Genomic DNA, 19,068 nt, shown 5'->3' with positions numbered 1-19,068 from the left:
TTGTTGCCAAAAAGTTCAATTTTGGTTTCATCTGACCAGAGCACCTTCTTCCACATGTTTGGTGTGTCTCCCAGGTGGCTTGTGGCAAACTTTAAACAACACTTTTTATGGATATCTTTAAGAAATGGCTTTCTTCTTGCCACTCTTCCATAAAGGCCAGATTTGTGCAATATATGACTGATTGTTGTCCTATGGACAGAGTCTCCCACCTCAGCTGTAGATCTCTGCAGTTCATCCAGAGTGATCATGGGCCTCTTGGCTGCATCTCTGATCAGTATTCTCCTTGTATGAGCTGAAAGTTTAGAGGGACGGCCAGGTCTTGGTAGATTTGCAGTGGTCTGATACTCCATCCATTTCAATATTATCGCTTGCACAGTGCTCCTTGGGATGTTTAAAGCTTGGGAAATCTTTTTGTATCCAAATCCGGCTTTAAACTTCTTCACAACAGTATCTCGGACCTGCCTGGTGTGTTCCTTGTTCTTCATGATGCTCTCTGCGCTTTTAACGGACCTCTGAGACTATCACAGTGCAGGTGCATTTATACGGAGACTTGATTACACACAGGTGGATTGTATTTATCATCATTAGTCATTTAGGTCAACATTGGATCATTCAGAGATCCTCACTGAACTTCTGGAGAGAGTTTGCTGCACTGAAAGTAAAGGGGCTGAATAATTTTGCACTCCCAATTTTTCAGTTCTTGATTTGTTAAAAAAGTTTGAAATATCCAATAAATGTCGTTCCACTTCATGATTGTGTCCCACTTGTTGTTGATTCTTCACAAAAAAATACAGTTTTATATCTTTATGTTTGAAGCCTGAAATGTGGCAAAAGGTCGCAAAGTTCAAGGGGGCCGAATACTTTCGCAAGGCACTGTATGTAAAATGAATCCGGATTGATTACATTTTTTGGATTATGGAACAAATTATAGTTCCGAGACTCCTAAATGAACTTTTTCCTTGCAAGCAGAAGTTATCTCTATAACCAGGTGAAATAAATGTGTTCTGGATCTTGTCTTTAAGAAAGTATTTTTTCATATTTTTCAATCGCTACAGTGACTATTCAATGCTCTGGCGTCATACTTTAAAAAGACAGCAATGCGTCCAATCAGTGACAGATACCGGCATAATGTATGCACAACCCGCCCCCCGTGTATCTATTTATACAATATTGCAACACTGGTGTTTTACACTTCAGACAGTGCGAGCTGGTGGTAGACATTTTCAATACGGCTTCTGCTTCTGAATGGATGCATCTTCCAGATAACAATTCGCTGAAAGGAGATGCGAAGTATTCCTATTTGTAGATAGACACGATTTGGGACATACCATTATCTGATTCTCTTCAGTTGAGTTTGGCTGCAGCTTGAGAGCGCACCATTTAGACTAGTTACCGGTATATTGCTGTCATCATATTTGACAGTGTTAAAAATCTGCACAGTCGCTCCAAGAAATGACAGCAGGTACCAACATGACAGACATTGAATCTGATGCAAGTAAAGAAACGGTCGCTGCGGAGCCTGCAGAGGAGACACCAATGAAAGCAGAGGAAAAGCGCTCGGACGATGCTGAGGAAAAGAACGAGAACGGGGATAGTAAAGGAACCATCCAAGAGCAGGTTCCCGTGGCTGTGGAGGAGCCCGAGTTCGTGCACCCAGAAGGAGGATGGGGTTGGGTGGTTATGCTGGCTGCAATGTGGTGCAATGGAGCGGTGTTCGGGATCCAGAACGCTTTTGGCATCCTGTTCATGTCCCTCCTGAAAGAATTCGGCTCACCAACAGATGACGACCTCCGGTTTAAAACAGGTGAGTTCACAAAATGGGTAGCGAGCACAGCTATGTAGCCAAATACCGTAGTAGGTGTAGTGCATACATAATCAAATATGTGTACTCCTTTTTGGCTGCACTTCATAATGTGAAATTCATTATTGCACTACCTGGTATGGCTAAGCCACGTAAATACATTCTGATTAGGCAACGGCATAAAAAAACACACTATTGCAAAATACAGTTGGCTCACGTTCAACTCAAGATTGTTTACTGTCAGTCAGCGAGTCGAGCGTGCGATGCACATGGCTAAGTCATTCGTTGAACGTTAGCTCCATACGGTTCGTTTAGGCCGGCATTTCAATAAGAGTCAGTCGCAAACAGCCAGCTAAGCGTGCCAAATAATTTTATATAAACCAGTGGATACTAGCTACATGTCTCGATTAGAAGCGGGCCTCATTCAACTGTAGCTTTTCATTTTGGAAAGTTGTGTAAATCATGTCCAGCTCCCCGGTGTCCCCCCCCCCCCCCCCTACGTTTAGGTGGCTACAGGTGTGCAGGGTTGCATGACAATCATATCTGTTCTACTCTTTTTGTTGTTGTTGTTGTGTTACTTTACACCCCTCTTAACCGGCCCCTGACAGTAAAAGTGATTCATTGTGTGGTGGAAATCATTGTCCACCCTCACTGACATAAAATAACATCATTGACATTTGTCATTTATCCATCTGCTTATGTTAGCCAGACACACTTTTGCTATCTGCATACTTCCCTTCATTCCCATATGACCATGTAGCCTATGTACAGACTACTAGGAACAGGGCAAGGGGCATATTTCCGCTCCCACTGACTCTCTCTCCAGTCTCAATGTGCATTCTTTGGCAGCTGCTCTTGTGGTGCATACAAAACTCATTAAATGTTCATGAAAGAGCAGGACCCCAGAATACCTTAGCATTTCAAGGTTAATGTTTCAGAAAAGAAGCCCATTAAAGATTGTGTCCTCATATGGCAGTTAGTTAAAGCTGGAATCCTTAATGGTGACACGTCCATTTGGGATATTACAACAAAGTAATTACTGCATACAACGAATACAGACCCCCCCAACGCGTTAGTACCGCAGAATATGTGTTGCAATTGTTTTTACTACACTGCTCATCTCTGTTTCTACGCTCCTCACTTCTGTTTAGTCAACAAAACAAAAGCAAATGCGCCTTGGGGTCGACCGGTGGTGCTATTTCACCTTTCGGGATCTCAGTTTTAATGGATATAAATTACACTGTCATTTCATCCTTACAGTATTAAATAAGAACATCCTTTGTATAACACAGGCATACAAATTACCACAGCTGTGTCAGTTTCGGGGGCCATTAAAGTGTTAAAACATGCCTGGAAACAGTCTGTTCAGACAGACCGTGAGGTTGCTCAGTGTGTTTTTTTTCTTCTTTTCCATGGCTAAAGGTTCACCACTACCACATGGATAATGATCCTACGTTGTTTCGCTGTGGCTTCAGCCACCGGTAGCTGATGTTATTGGGGGTTTCTGTTGATGTGTGAAGGGCTACATTTGGACACTAATAAATGTGCGAGAAGGCTATTTTTCCATGCTTTGATTAGGTTAACGTGTGAAGAAGACTCATTGTGTAGACTATGACCTTTTCAAAGGGAAGGTCATGCATCAAATGTAGGATCAAAGCTGGGAAGATGCACTGTCCTTGGCAGTGTTAATCATCATAGATTTGATAAGGCAATCAGTAATCACCCTTGTCCTCACATTGACATTGTTCTGATTTTATTAGGAAGATTTGTTATTAATCCAGATATAGATTAATCACATCCTGTTAACTGATAGCTACTAATCAAAGCATTCACTTAATCAAAACATTGTCACATTGTAATTACAATTCATTATAATTCAAACTAATCACTCATTGGTCATGGATTTCCTTGTTATATTGTTTTTCTTCAGTACCATACTTAGGCCTACTGAACTCAGATTGTTCCCCCGCCCCAAAGTGTAAACATAGTCCCCTCCTTCCTCAGTCTGAAATTAGTAGCAGGGATTGCGTCAGCGTGCTTCAAGTACAGCTGTCGCCCGCCTTCCACTTTCCCTCGTAGTCCCTCTCCAGTTGTCAGAGAGGTTTCACCTAGGGAGAGCCTGAGAGGAACATAATCCAGCTAGGCACACTGCCAGTAGATACAGGTCCCAGACAGTGGGGGTGCTTCTGGAACCTTTGGCAACACATACAGTGCCTTCGGAAAGTATTCAGACACCTTGACTTTTTCCACATTTTGTTACGTTAGAGCCTTATCCTAAAATGGAGAAAACCATTTATAATCCTCAGAAATCTACACACACAACCCCATAATGACAGTGAAAACAGGTTTTTGGAATAGTTTTCAAATGTATTCAAATAAAAAAAGTCTTTACATAAGACTATTTGCTATGAGACTTGAAATTGAGCTTCGGTGCATCCTGTTTCCATTGATCATCCTTGATGTTTCTACAACTTGATTGGAGTACACCTGTAATAAATTCAATTAATTGGACATGATTTAGAAGGGCACACACATACCTGTTTATATAAGGTTAACAGGGCATGTCAGAGCAAAAACCAAGCCACGAGGTTGAAGGAATTTTCCATAGCGCTCTGAGACAGGATTGTGTCAAGGCACAGATCTGGAGAAGGGTATCAAAAATATCTGCAGCATTGAAGGTCCCCAAAAACGCAGTGGCCTCCATCATTCTTACATGGAAGCAATTTGGAACCACAAACTCTTCCTACAGCTGACCAATTGGGAAGAAGGGCCTTGGTCAGGGAGGTGACCAAGAACCCGATGGTCACTCTGACAGAGCTATAAAGTTCATCTTTGGAGATTGGGAGAATCTTCCAGAAGGACAACCATCTCCGCAGCACTCCACCAATAAGACCTTTATGGTAGACTGGCCAGGCGGAAGCCACTCCTCAGTTAAAGGCACATGACAGCCCGCTTGGAGTTTGCCAAAAGTCACCTAAAGACTGACCATGAGAAACAAGATTCTCTGGTCTGATGAAACCAAGATCGAAGTCTTTGGCCTAAATGCCATGCATCACGTCTGGAGGAAACCTGGCACCATCCCTATGGTGAAGCATGGTGGTGGCAGCATCATGCTGTGGGAATGTTTTCAGCGGCAGGGACTGGGAGACCAGTCAAGGCAAGGCAAAGATGACATGAACAAAATGCAGAGAGATCCTTGATGAAAACCTACTCCAGAGCTCTCAGGATATCAGACTGGGGTAAAGATTCACCTTCAAAAAGGACAAAGACCCTAAGCACACAGCCAAGAAAATGCAGGAATGGCTTCGGGACAAGTCTCTGAATGGCCCAGCCAGAGCCTGGACTTGAACCCGATTGAACATCTCTGGAGAGACCTGAAAATAGCTGTGCAGCAATGCTCCCTGACCAACCTGACAACGCTTGAGTGGATCTGCAGAGAAGGGGAGAAACTCCTCAAATATAGGTGTGCCAAGCTTGTGGCATCATACCCAAGACGACTTGATGCTGTAATCGCTGCCAAAGGTGCTTCAACAAAGTACTAAGGGTCTGAATACTTATGTAAATGTCATATTTCAGTTTTATTTTTTATAAATTAGAAAATGCCTTAACATGTTTTTGCTTTGTCATTATGGGGTATTGTGTCGATTTAATCCATTTTCGAATAAGGCAGTAAAGTAACAATGTGAAAAAAGTCAAGGGGTCTGAATAGTTTCAAAAGGCACTGTATAATGTATATTTTGCCGGACTCTGGGTATGCCTTTTTTGGATTGCTGGTTGGCTGCCAGAGGAAACGTGAACATTTCAATGTGTTCTTGTATGGCTGCAGAAGTAACGGGGAACATATAGGATGGGGTTTCTGGACGTAGATGGATCATAAACGAAGCAAGAAGTTTATTTTATAATCTTGTTGTAGAATACCAAAGATTATTCAATTTCTTGAAGACCCGGGCTAATCTCTAACTGGTATTAAAACCTCAACGTTAACATGAGCATACTCAATGGTCCCAATGGTGTTGAGATGAACTGGGACCTCAAATTAGCTGTCACTCAGGTAAAGTAGACTTTTTAAATAGGCCTAAATGGGTGTTGTCTAGGGTCAATCTATAAACTTGATACACCAACATGAGCCCCTTGACCCCTTCCTATCCAATCAGATCGTAAAGGTGTTGGCTCTCCAGTCACCAGTTGGACAATTTTCTGTTAGGTGTGGTTTGTCTCAACAGTTGGACTAATGACCTCGGTCAACATTCATTTACGTCCTTTCTCTCCCCAACATGGGGGTTCAAGGGGGGGGGGAGATTATTATGTTGCACAAATGCTACCTAAATGCTACCTGCCTCTGTCAGGAAGTCTCCTAAGTAGAAGTGCAAAGGAAGGCCGTTGGTGGGAGGCCCATTGCGTTGATATTAAGACTAGTTTAAATTGACGCACAATCAATCATCCTAATTGAACTTTGTCCCTTCCGTCTATGGAATTTCTTTCACAGAGTGAGGTGTTTTTAGATAGTGAAACACTAATTCAATTCCGTGTAACAGGGTAAACAAGATTGTATTGTACTCCATCAGATTGGCCTAATTTTCCAAGCAATTCATTTCCTGATGAATTGTGACGACATTATTTGTAAATGAATTCTCCATGACCTGTCAGGGAACATTGGGTTGGATGGGAGATAAAAGAGATGCTTTCAGAGTACTACAGATATCTTAATTTGATCACTGTTGTCGCAAACTTGGCATGTATTCAATGTTTAAAAAGGCTTGAAGTTTTAATTTCCACTTTAAAATTTCAGACTTGATTTACACTGACTCAAAATGTATCAACTCCTACAAAAAAATTCATCAACTTTTTACTGCAGTGGGATGAATTAGGTTCACTGAGTGTTTCTTGGTAGTCTTAAACAAATCTACTTGGAAACAAAAGTATACACCTCCCACACATGGTTAAGGGCCTGTACCATGTCAGATATAGAGTTGAAATGTATTACATTTTGAGTTTGCATCCCAATATTACACTTAGTATACACCACACAAGACTCAAATATAACAACGCTGTTTCACATAGAAACACTGGGTTTTTGGCGGCAAAAAATAAACTGTTTATTAGTTATGAAAAATATGAATATAATTCCACCCGTGATGCCACTAGGTCATTTGACTGAAGGAAAGGGGTAATTATAATTAAAATTTCCTGTTGCAGGATTATCTTCCTGCTGTGAGAAACTGGTCACTTTAAGATAGTACACCTGTATAATCAATCATGTAGTTGCACTTTTAAGCCTATACACTATTACCAATTTTCATTTGTGCTGTTATGCAATCAGGAATTCTTGAAAGATGGGACAATCAACTTAATTTTGATTAAGTATCAGCCCTCACAGTATCAGATAAGTAATCACACCATGTAAAGCACGTGACAAACTCATTCTGCAGAGTGTCTGTGGGTTTTTGCTCCTCCCTTGTCCTTGATTGATGTATTAAGTGATTTAGTAAGGATCTCCCCTCACCTATTTTGTCTAGGTCTTAATTGAAAGGAGAAAACAGTGGACACTAGACCCTCCATGGAATGAGTTTGACACCCATGCTGTAAAGTAACAACCTACTTTTTAATAATTTAAAAAATATATTTTTCTTCATAAAATGCAATACACTGGATTTATTTCAACTCCATCAGACTCACAACAAACAACGTTTTTCAATTTATTGGCCCAAAAATGTTTAAAGGCCTCGATTGTTTTAGTATAACGTCAGATTATTAAAATATGTAATCCAAATCTCACCTTTTGTTTTAAACAACATTTATAAAGCAAAGGGGACTTCAATAGTTTAAGCATATGTTGCAAAAGAGTGATTCAAACATTGACAAAAAAGAGATCTTAGTGGGATTAGCCATCAGTGACTGAGTTGACAACAGATATTCAAAACCATTGAATTAGGAATTCTCATTGCTCAACTGACATTTTTACCTCAAATTCAAGTTAAATAAAAAAAAAAGGTAAAATATGTGAAATGATTCATTTGAAAATCTACAATTTAAAAACAACCATTCTATCAGATCTTTCAGCACTCTGAAATAATATATAAAAAGAAAAATCTGAGCTAATGCTTTACGGAGTTGCCAAATTGCATATTTATCTTAATTATTCAAGTGGCCTACATAGTAATTGTTTTTCCTCAGTTGCTTTATGACTCTTAACTCATTCTTTTAAAAAAAATAGGTTTTATGGTTATAATGTTCAATCTTAATCTATAAGGGAGATGGAGTTGACAGGTTATGATGGTGATTTCAATATTGTTTAAATCGATCAAAAGTAGAGGTCTTTCAGGACCATGCGTTGTCTTGTTGTACTACATGCAATCAGTAGATGAAGAAGGGGTCCTTATGGTATAGCTGACCCTGCTCATTCCTGATTAATTGACAATTTTATACAAATCTGAGTTGACTAAAACCCCCTTTTTTTTAAAACAAAAAAATAATAATTAGGAGTCAATGTTTTGAGATAAATATTATTTCGAGTCAGAGGGCGATTGCAAGAAACTACATGAAATCCTTTAATTCTTTTCAACTATAAAAAAAAAAGGGTTAAAGTTTCCTAGCCGGACAAGGATTGTTAAGACTTTCAAGAATCTCTGCAATAATATACACCGCTCAAAAAAATAAAGGGAACACTAAAATAAAACATCCTAGATCTGAATGAAATATTCTTATTACATTTTTTTTTTTTACATAGTTGAATGTGCTGACAACAAAATCACACAAATTATCAATGGAAATCAAATTGATCAACCCATTGAGGTCTGGATTTGGAGTCTCACTCAAAATTTAAAGTGGAAAACCACACTACAGGCTGATCCAACTTTGATGTAATGTCCTTAAAACAAGTCAAAATGAGGCTCAGTAGTGTGTGTGTGTGTGTGTGTGGCCTCCACGTGCCTGTATGACCTCCCAACAACGCCTGGGCATGCTCCTGATGAGGTGGCTGATGGTCTCCTGAGTGATCTCCTCCCAGACCTGGACTAAAGCATCCGCCAACTCCTGGACAGTCTGGTGCAACGTGGCGTTGGTGGATGGAGCGATACATGATGTCCCAGATGTGCTCAATTGGATTCAGGTCTGGGGAACGGGCGGGCCAGTCCATAGCATCAATGCCTTCCTCTTGCTGGAACTGCTGACACACTCCAGGTCTAGCATTGTCTTACATTAGGAGGACCGAGGGCCAACCGCACCAGCATATGGTCTCACAAGGGGTCTGAGGATCTCATCTCAGTACCTAATGGCAGTCAGGCTACCTCTGGCGAGCACATGGAGGGCTGTGCGGCCCCCCAAAGAAATCCCACCCCACACCATGACTGACCCACCGCCAAACTGGTCATGCTGGAGGATGTTACAGGCAGTAGAACGTTCTCCACTGCGTCTCCAGACTCTGTCACGTCTGTCGCGTGCTCAGTGTGAATCTGCTTTCCTCTGTGAAGAGCACAGGGCGCCAGTGGCGAATTTGCCAATCTTGGTGTTCTCTGGCAAATGCCAAACGTCCTGCACGGTGTTGGGCTGTAAGCACATCCCCCACCTGTGGACATCGGGCCCTCATACCACCCTCATGGAGTCTGTTTCTGACCGTTTGAGCAGACTCATGCACATTTGTGGCCTGCTGGAGGTCATTTTGCAGGGCTCTGGCAGTGCTCCTCCTGCTCCTCCTTGCACAAAGGCGGAGGTAGCGGTCCTGCTGCTGGGTTGTTGCCCTCCTACGACCTCCTCCACGTCTCCTGATGTACTGGCCTGTCTCCTGGTAGCGCCTCCATGCTCTGGACACTACGCTGACAGACACAGCAAACCTTCTTGCCACAGCTCGCATTGATGTGCCATCCTGGATGAGCTGCACTACCTGAGCCACTTGTGTGGGTTGTAGACTCCGTCTCATGCTACCACTAGAGTGAAAGCACCGCCAGCATTCAAAAGTGACCAAAACATCAGCCAGAAAGCATAGGAACTGAGAAGTGGTCTGTGGTTATCACCTGCAGAACCACTCCTTTATTGGGGGTGTCTTGCTAATTGCCTATAATTTCCACCTGTTGTCTATTCCATTTGCACAACAGCATGTGAAATTTATTGTCAATCAGTGTTGCTTCCTAAGTGGACAGTTTGATTTCACAGAAGTGTGATTGACTTGGAGTTACATTGTGTTTAAGTGTTCCCTTAATTTTTTTGAGCAGTATATAAATGTTTATCATTTTATATGAACTCATTTTCAGGAACAAAGACTAGCCTAAGGCATGCACAATTTAAAAAATATTGGTAGTGTTTATTCGACCCGTATTTCTTAACTGATGCGTCTTATATTGATAATTTATGGAACGCTTGCCATCATGAGATGTGCTCTAATTCTATGGCACTACGCGTGACTGAACTGTAATCTTAAGCCACAGACTGGGTTAAAAAGTTTGGTGGACTGGCCCTCATGTGCATAGGTAGATAGCTATGGGTCTCTAAGAAATTCTGTATGAAATACATTCTTACTGGTATTCGGGCCTCCTTGATGTTTAAACTAGCAGACCATTTTTTTTGTGGCCAGCCTGCAATTGTTCATGTAGACTAGAATTCTTGAGGTGTAAAATGCATGCCATTATGCTAGCGTTATCGTCTGTTCAGTTGAAATGGAGGTTTTATGATTCTTATTAGGATCCCAATTAGCTGACACCAATGGCATCGTTTTACTGTGGATATAGATACTTCTGTACCTGTTTGCTCCAGCATCTTTGCAAGGTCCTTTTGCTGTTGTTCTGGGATTGATTTGCACTTTTCGCATCTCCTTCCTGACAGAACGCATTTCCTTCCTGATCGGTATGACGGCTGCGTGGTCCCATGGTGTTTATACTTGCGTACTATTGTTTGTACTGATGAACGTGGTACCTTCAGGCATTTGGAAATTGCTCCCAAGTATGAACCAGACTTGTGGAGGTCTACAATTTTTTTTCCTGAGGTCTTGGCTGATTTGTTTTGATTTTCCCATGATGTCAAGCATAGAGGCACTGATTTTGAAGGTAGGCCTTGAAATGCATCCACAGGTACACCTCCAATTGACACAAATGATGTCAATTAGCCCATCAGAAGCTTGTAAAGCCATGACCTTATTTTCTGGAATTTTCCAAGCTGTTTAAAGGCACAGTCAATTTAGTGGATGTAAACTTCTGACCCAGTGAAATAATCTGTCAACAATTGTTGGAAACATTTCTTGTGTCATGCACAAAGTAGATGTCCTAACCGACTTGCCAAAACTATGGTTTTTTAACAAGACCTTTGTGTAGTGGTTGAAAAAATGAGTTTTAATGACTCCAACTGAAATGTATGTAAACTTCTGACTTCAACTGTAGCAAAAAATACATTACAGACAATACTTTTCATAATTATGAGGTTTTTTTTACCCCCCTTTTCTCCCAAATTTCGATCTTGTCTCATCGCTGCAACTCTACAATGGGCTCGGGAGGTGAAGGTCGAGTCATGCGTCCTCAAAAACATGACCCGCCAAACCGCGCTTCTTAACCCGGAAGCCAGCCGCACCAATGTGTCAGCGGAAACACCGGACAACCGACGACCGAGTTCAGCCTGCAGGCCCCCTACCCACCACAATGAGTCGCTAGAGCACGTTAAGCCCCCCCCAGCCAAACCCTCCCCTAACCTGGACAACGCTGGGCCAATTGTGCACCGCCTTATGGAACACCCAATCACGGCCGGCTGTGATACAGCCAGGGGTCAAACCCGGGTCTGTAGTGACTCCTCTAGCACTGCGATGCAGTGCCTTGGACCACTGCGACACTCAGGAGGCCCCACATTTTTATTTTTTTGTACAACTAATGACAATTTTACAGAATGCAACTAAAGAAAAATGATGTGTTTGTTTGGGTGCATCTATCAGTTACGCATAGGCTATGTCAGTTTATACACACAGCTTTGGATTGGAACTGAGGGTTAGGTACAGTATTAGGAAAGCCAGGGTGAATGTTGCAAATATTGGCTTAGAGTACAGTGACCACTGCTCCTACCAGGGAATAGCAGAACATGTCTGAAAGCATATTTGGTAGTTTTTGGTAGTTGCAACCAAGTTACATGCGTCCCAGGGCCTGTTTTAATTTCGGTTGGACCGGTTGGAATGTATAACAACATGGTTTGATGTTGACATTTGTGTTGTTCATCCTGAAAGTACTAAAGTGGATAGAGAATTCCAAACAGGTTTATTCTCTGATAGCCTATTCAGTAGCAATGCACAACTAGTTTAGCAATGCTGATGTCAAAGAACTGGTGTATAGACTTAGGTCTAGATAGCACTAGATTTGTACTTTTACCTTTTCTATTTATGGTGCACCTCCATAAAAGAGCTTGAACTGCCATGTCAGGGTAATTTAGCTAAAGAGTAACTTCTTGCATAAATATATTTACACCCAGAGAAAAGAGCAAGGCATTCAACCTCAGGATTCAACTTCAACCTCAACCTAACTATTGTCCAGGTTTGCTTATAAAAAAAACAACTTTTATTTTATTTATTTTTTATTTCACCTTTATTTAACCAGGTAGGCTAGTTGAGAACAAGTTCTCATTTGCAACTGCGACCTGGCCAAGATAAAGCATAGCAGTGTGAGCATACAACAAAGAGTTACACATGGAGTAAACAATTAACAAGTCAATAACACAGTAGAAAACAAAGGGGGGGTCTATATACAATGTGTGCAAAAGGCATGAGGAGGTAGGCAAATAATTACAATTTTGCAGATTAACACTGGAGTGATAAAAGATCAGATGGTCATGTACAGGTAGAGATATTGGTGTGCAGAAGAGCAGAAAAGTAAATAAATAAAAACAGTATGGGGATGAGGTAGGTGAAAAGGGTGGGCTATTTACCAATAGACTATGTACAGCTGCAGCGATCGGTTAGCTGCTCAGATAGCTGATGTTTGAAGTTGGTGAGGGAGATAAAAGTCTCCAACTTCAGCGATTTTTGCAATTCGTTCCAGTCACAGGCAGCAGAGTACTGGAACGAAAGGCGGCCAAATGAGTTGTTGGCTTTAGGGATGATCAGTGAGATACACCTGCTGGAGCGCGTGCTACGGATGGGTGTTGCCATCGTGACCAGTGAGCTGAGATAAGGCGGAGCTTTACCTAGCATAGACTTGTAGATGACCTGGAGCCAGTGGGTCTGGCGACGAATATGTAGCGAGGGCCAGCCGACTAGAGCATACAAGTCGCAGTGGTGGGTGGTATAAGGTGCTTTAGTGACAAAACGGATGGCACTGTGATAGACTGCATCCAGTTTGCTGAGTAGAGTGTTGGAAGCCATTTTGTAGATGACATCGCCGAAGTCGAGGATCGGTAGGATAGTCAGTTTTACTAGGGTAAGCTTGGCGGCTTGAGTGAAGGAGGCTTTGTTGCGGAATAGAAAGCCGACTCTTGATTTGATTTTCGATTGGAGATGTTTGATATGAGTCTGGAAGGAGAGTTTGCAGTCTAGCCAGACACCTAGGTACTTATAGACGTCCACATATTCTAGGTCGGAACCATCCAGGGTGGTGATGCTAGTCGGGCATGCAGGTGCAGGCAGCGACCGGTTGAAAAGCATGCATTTGGTTTTACTAGCGTTTAAGAGCAGTTGGAGGCCACGGAAGGAGTGTTGTATGGCATTGAAGCTTGTTTGGAGGTTAGATAGCACAGTGTCCAAAGACGGGCCGAAAGTATATAGAATGGTGTCGTCTGCGTAGAGGTGGATCAGGGAATCGCCCGCAGCAAGAGCAACATCATTGATATACACAGAGAAAAGAGTCGGCCCGAGAATTGAACCCTGTGGCACCCCCATAGAGACTGCCAGAAGACCGGACAGCATGCCCTCCGATTTGACACACTGAACTCTGTCTGCAAAGTAATTGGTGAACCAGGCAAGGCAGTCATCCGAAAAACCGAGGCTACTGAGTCTGCCGATAAGAATATGGTGATTGACAGAGTCGAAAGCCTTGGCAAGGTCGATGAAGACGGCTGCACAGTACTGTCTTTTATCGATGGCGGTTATGATGTCGTTTAGTACCTTGAGTGTGGCTGAGGTGCACCCATGACCGGCTCGGAAACCAGATTGCACAGCGGAGAAGGTACGGTGGGATTCGAGATGGTCAGTGACCTGTTTGTTGACTTGGCTTTCGAAGACCTTAGAAAGTCATGCGTCCTCCGATACACAACCCAACCAAGGCGCACTGCTTCTTAACACAGTGTGCATCCAACTACTTTTCAACAAGGTGTTGTCTGGGTGTTGGGACTTTGAAAACAATGCCAGCCCCTCTTGGTCATTTGCCATAAGTCTTAAAGGAGAACTTTACTTTTTAACAACCAAATCTGTGTAAATGGCATGTTCTAGAAGTGTCCAGACACATCCCCCCCCCCCCCCCCGAACCGTATCCGTTACGTTCTATTTTATGTGACTCAAGCCATTTCCCCTAATTAGGTGTATAGGCCAGGTGTGTCAGTATACTATAAGGACACCCCTGGCCTGCACAGCTCTGCGTAGGAAAATATAATATAATGTTGCCGCTTATATTTTTTTAAATAAAATAAATAAATAAACTTCTCCTTCAAGAATGTCAGCCTGACTGCTGACCAGGTTAGTTGGTCATCAGTGTGGGTCATTGCCACTAACAGTTTAACTGACGTCATGGCATTTAGACATTTCCCCAGAGCTGTCAAATCTAAATGACAATCTAGAGTCCCCTTTTTAATCCAATTAGTATGGTCCATGGTTACCCCTGCAAATGGAGGGCAGTGGTACAAGCCCTTTGCTTTGGCCCTAGGACCTCCTGGTGAAAACCGAATGAACGCCACTTGATCCCCATTCAACTAGCCAACTGAAAAGGATAAACAAATGATACAAATGATACAATACTAGCTAATCTAGTGGTATTAGTTGTGAGAGGATAGCGAGAGAGGAGTGATCACAGATCAGGTGGTGTCTGTAAACTCATGGCGTGTGTGTGTGAAGTACACACCCCTTGACAGTAAATTATCCTAACACCATACTGGCGCTCAGGAGGGGGACATGTAAATTCATTGTGCAGGTATGTCTCGACTGTGCTGTGGTGAGGAGAGGGCAGTCAGGGACAGCTAGGCTGTACTGGCCAGTTACTGTTGGTTTGATGAGGTGTTGCGACCCTCATTGCCCCAGTACTAAAGATCTCAGGAAGAGCACTGTTCCAATTTCCCAGCAAGCTTCTATTCTATGCTTTTCTGCCACGAGTGAGCTATTCAAAGTTGCTAGTTGAGTGTTAGTCAGGGTAATCTTTCTGCTGATATATTGTGTGGTCTCGTATTCATCATCCTGTCATGAGGTAGTAAATATTTCTCTGTCGCCTCAACAGCTCAGTAGTTGTTAATGCTTTACGATAATCGTTAAGGAGATTTACGTAGAAGAGAAAAAAAGACCCTCCCCTTTTCTGTGCGCTGTGATCAGGGGTGTCATGCATCCCAGAAATCCCCGTACATTAAGATGGCTGCTGTGTGGTCTGTGTTTTTCAAACGCCTGAAACAGATTTATCCTGCAATCTAAAGCCATAGAATTAAGCATGACGATTATGTCAAAAATGTATGTTTTTCTGCATATCTTAGCATACCTCTTGAGCTGTCTGTATCCTCCTGACTTACTGTTGAAGCTCTTCATCAGAAGCACACTTTTTGTAAGTAGTTAACTGTCGTCTCCACGTTTAGCTGGAATTTAGACTGAAAGGATTTGACAAATGTGATTGGTTGACTATATGACATTGGCCTACGCTGCACAGAATCTCAGATCTCAACAACTATTGGAGAAGGGTTTAACATCACCAGTAACACATCCTTATAGATATCTATATCTCAGAACCAGTCAAAGGTTTGGACACCTACTCATTCAAGGGTTTTTCTTTTCTTTTTACAATTTTCTACATTGTAGAATAATAGTGAAGACATCAAAACTATGAAATAACACATGGAATCATGTAGTAACCAAAAGTCTTCAACAAATCAAGATATATTTTATGTCTTGACAGCTTGGCACACTCTTGGCACACTCTCAACCAGCTTCACCTGGAATGCTTTTCCAATAGTCTTGAAGTAGTTCCCACAAATGCTGAGCAATTGTTGGCTGCTTTTCCTTCACTTTGCGGTCCGACTCATCCCAAACCATATCAATTTGGTTGTCGGGTGATTGTAGAGGCCAGGTCATCTGACGCAGCACTCATCACTCTCCTTGGTCAAATAGCCCTTATACAACCTGGACGTGTGTTGGGTCATTGTCCTGTTGAAAAACAATTGATATTCCCACTAAGCCCAAACCAGATGGGATGGCGTATCTCTGCAGATAAATAAAGCACCTGCATGCTTTACGGTGGGAACCACACATGTGGAGATCATCCATTCACCCACATCGCATTTCACAAAGACACATGTCGGTTGGAACCAAAAATCTCCAATTTGGACTCCAGACCAAAGGGCAAATTTACAGTACCCTTCAAAACACCAGTCTCAACGTCAACAGTGGAGAGGCTACTCCGGGATGCTGGCCTTCTAGGCAGAGTTGCAAAGAAAAAGCCATATCTCAGACTGGCCAATATAAAGAAAAGATTAAGACGGGAAAAAGAACACAGACACTGGTCAGAGGATATATGTATGTATGTCAAAAGTACAACGTCACTGCGAAAGAGGCAGGTTGGAATGTCTGACTGAAATACGGGGACAAATCAAGCTCTCTTGTAAATTAGTGGCGTTTTTTAATTTGTTGATAAAATGCAGGACATGATTGATTTGTAGGATAAAGGGCCAACATGTGGGACTGTCCCGCACAATCCAGGACATGTGGTCACCCTAATTCCACACCTAGCTTCTCCATTTATATCCCACTAACAGTGACCCCAGAGGATAAGCCAAGTATCATCACTCAAAAAGATACATTATTTTAAAATCTCAAATGTGGATAAATATCCCTTTTTTTTTTGTTGTTGGAATTACCATGATTTATTTCACCACATTTACAATACACTCCAGAGGAATTCCGTACCTTGTACAAAGTAAATAAATCTTCATGTTCTTCAGTCTTGGATGTTCTCCTTGTCTCTATAAGGCTCCGGTGAGATTAGAGTGAAGCCAGGCTTGTCTGGTCACGTGGCGTCATGGTTCACTCCCCTACACAGTACACACAGGCCTAGCTGTGCCCGCCTTCCTGCCCAAGTGCAACTCCACAGCCAGAGCCAAAGCTGAACACGGGGAGGTTTGACAGTTGGAAACCTGATTAGCCTATCATAGCGTTGGATGTTGGGGAGTAGGGAGCAATAAGCGAAAGCCCTGCCAGGTCACTGGCCTTCATCTGTGTAATGGGTTTGGGCTCCCATCAGCTCTCTTTCTCACTCCCCTAAAGGAGTCGACTTCGTCTCATCTGCCCTGGGCTCTTTGTGTACCTCAGACTAAATCTTTGGGCTACCCAAGAGTTAACGCTGTTGAAAAATAGGCAGGAGTGCGTCCTTGTGAGACTAAGGTGAAGGGAAAACCGGCCAGCACTTCACTCCATTCTATTGGTATAGTCACTTGATAATAAGATGGATGAGCTACGGTCATGGGTTTTATATTAATGGGATGCTCTAGCTGTAATATTCTCAGTTTTTCAGAAACATGGCTTTCGGACATGATGCCCTCCCCCTTTTGCCATCAGAACAGACTCAATTAATCGGCTCATGGATTCTACAAGGTGTCGAAAGCATTCCACATTGACGCTGACCCATGTTGACTCCAATGCTTCCCACAGTTGTCAAGTTGGCTGGATGTCCTTTGGGTAGTGGACCATTCTTGAAACCACAGGAAAATGTGTGAAAAACCCAGCAGTGTTGCAGTTCTTGACAAGCCTAGCACCTACCATACCCTGTTCAAAGGCCCTTCAATATTTTGTCTTGCCCATTCACCCTCTGAATGGCAAACATGCACAATCCATGTCTCAATTTCCTTTAACCTGTCTCCTCCCCTTCATCTGCACTGATTTGGAGTGGATTTAACTAGTGACATCAATAAGATGTCTGACCAGGTGAATCCAGCTAAAAGCTGTCATGCAAAAAGCAGGTGTTTTGTATAGTGAGGCCACAACAGCAAGCTAGCACTTGACGAACTGTACAAGGCTATGAACCATGCACCCAGAGGCAGCTTTTCTTGTGATTTTTATTCTGCTTCACTAAGACACACGTGATGCCCAACTTCTATCAACAAGTCTCCTTCACCACTAGGGGCGATAAAGACCATTGTTACTCAACCCACAAGCAAGTATACAAGCCCCCCCCCCCCCCCCCCCCCCCCCCCGGCAAATCAGATCAGGACTCCATACTTCTGCATCCTGTTTACAAACAAAAGCTCCAACAGGAAGTACATGTTACGCACCATAGAAAAATTGTCCACCATAGCAGAGCTATAGCTATCCTGTGAGACTGTTTTGCTAGTGCTGACTGGAATATGTTCTGCGACTCCGCCGACAGCATTGGCGAGCTGACCACCGTCACCAGCTTCGTAAGGAAATGCATCACCAATGTCATCCCCACAGTGAAGGATCACTGCTTCCCCAATCAAAAGCCCTGGATTAACACCGAGGTGCACGCTAAACTAAAGGACAAAGCTACCGCTCTCAGGGTAGACGTTGGTTGAGAACATGAACGCGTACAAGAAGTCTCACTATCAGAAACAAGGTGTAATCCTATAATACTGTCTCTGACACTCGACGCATGTGGCTTTAAAAAAAAAAAAAAGGTTTTAAACGGGTCAACACTAATGGCCATATGGTATTCCAGGGTGTATCCTCAGGGCATGTGCAAAAAGCAAACTGAACACAAGGGCGCTGTTTCAAACCCCACTGACATTCTATATTCTGATGGTTAGCAATGCTAACAAGTTCATGTAAAATCCCATAGAGAATATGAACTAAATGCTAACAAGCACATTGCTAACATTTTCTACAGTTTCTGACCTAAACTATACCAGTAACTCAAATGCTACACAATTTGCGTCACGCACAAAACAAATATTAGACAGCAAGGCTCTTGATCCAGGAGGGGATTTGCTGCTGTTTCCAAGCAAATGGGGCGGCAGGTAGCCTAGTGGTTAGAGCGTTGGACTAGTAACCGAAAGGTTGCAAGATCGAATCCCCGAGATGACAAGGTAAACATCTGTCGTTTTGCCCCTGGCAGTTACCCAGTTAAATAAATGTTCAAATAAAATGCTGGATTTTGGAAGAAGCTAACCAC

General features: G+C 42.7%; 1 protein-coding gene across 1 annotated transcript in view; it reads left to right on the top strand.

The window, feature by feature from the left end:
* The first annotated feature begins 1,112 nt into the window (after positions 1–1,112).
* The window catches only part of slc16a10 (solute carrier family 16 member 10), a 61,389-nt gene continuing 43,433 nt past the window's right edge, over positions 1,113–19,068 (top strand). Inside the window, exon 1 of the mRNA XM_020454845.2 lies at positions 1,113–1,804. Within this exon, the coding sequence (XP_020310434.2) occupies positions 1,453–1,804 (352 nt within the window). The 5' untranslated portion in view covers positions 1,113–1,452. The remainder of the gene's footprint in view (positions 1,805–19,068) is intronic.

This window comes from Oncorhynchus kisutch, linkage group LG21, assembly GCF_002021735.2.
Source record: "Oncorhynchus kisutch isolate 150728-3 linkage group LG21, Okis_V2, whole genome shotgun sequence".
NCBI lineage: Eukaryota > Metazoa > Chordata > Actinopteri > Salmoniformes > Salmonidae > Oncorhynchus > Oncorhynchus kisutch.
The sequence above is the reverse complement of the archived record's forward strand: the minus strand, read 5'-3'. Positions and strand labels throughout refer to the sequence as shown.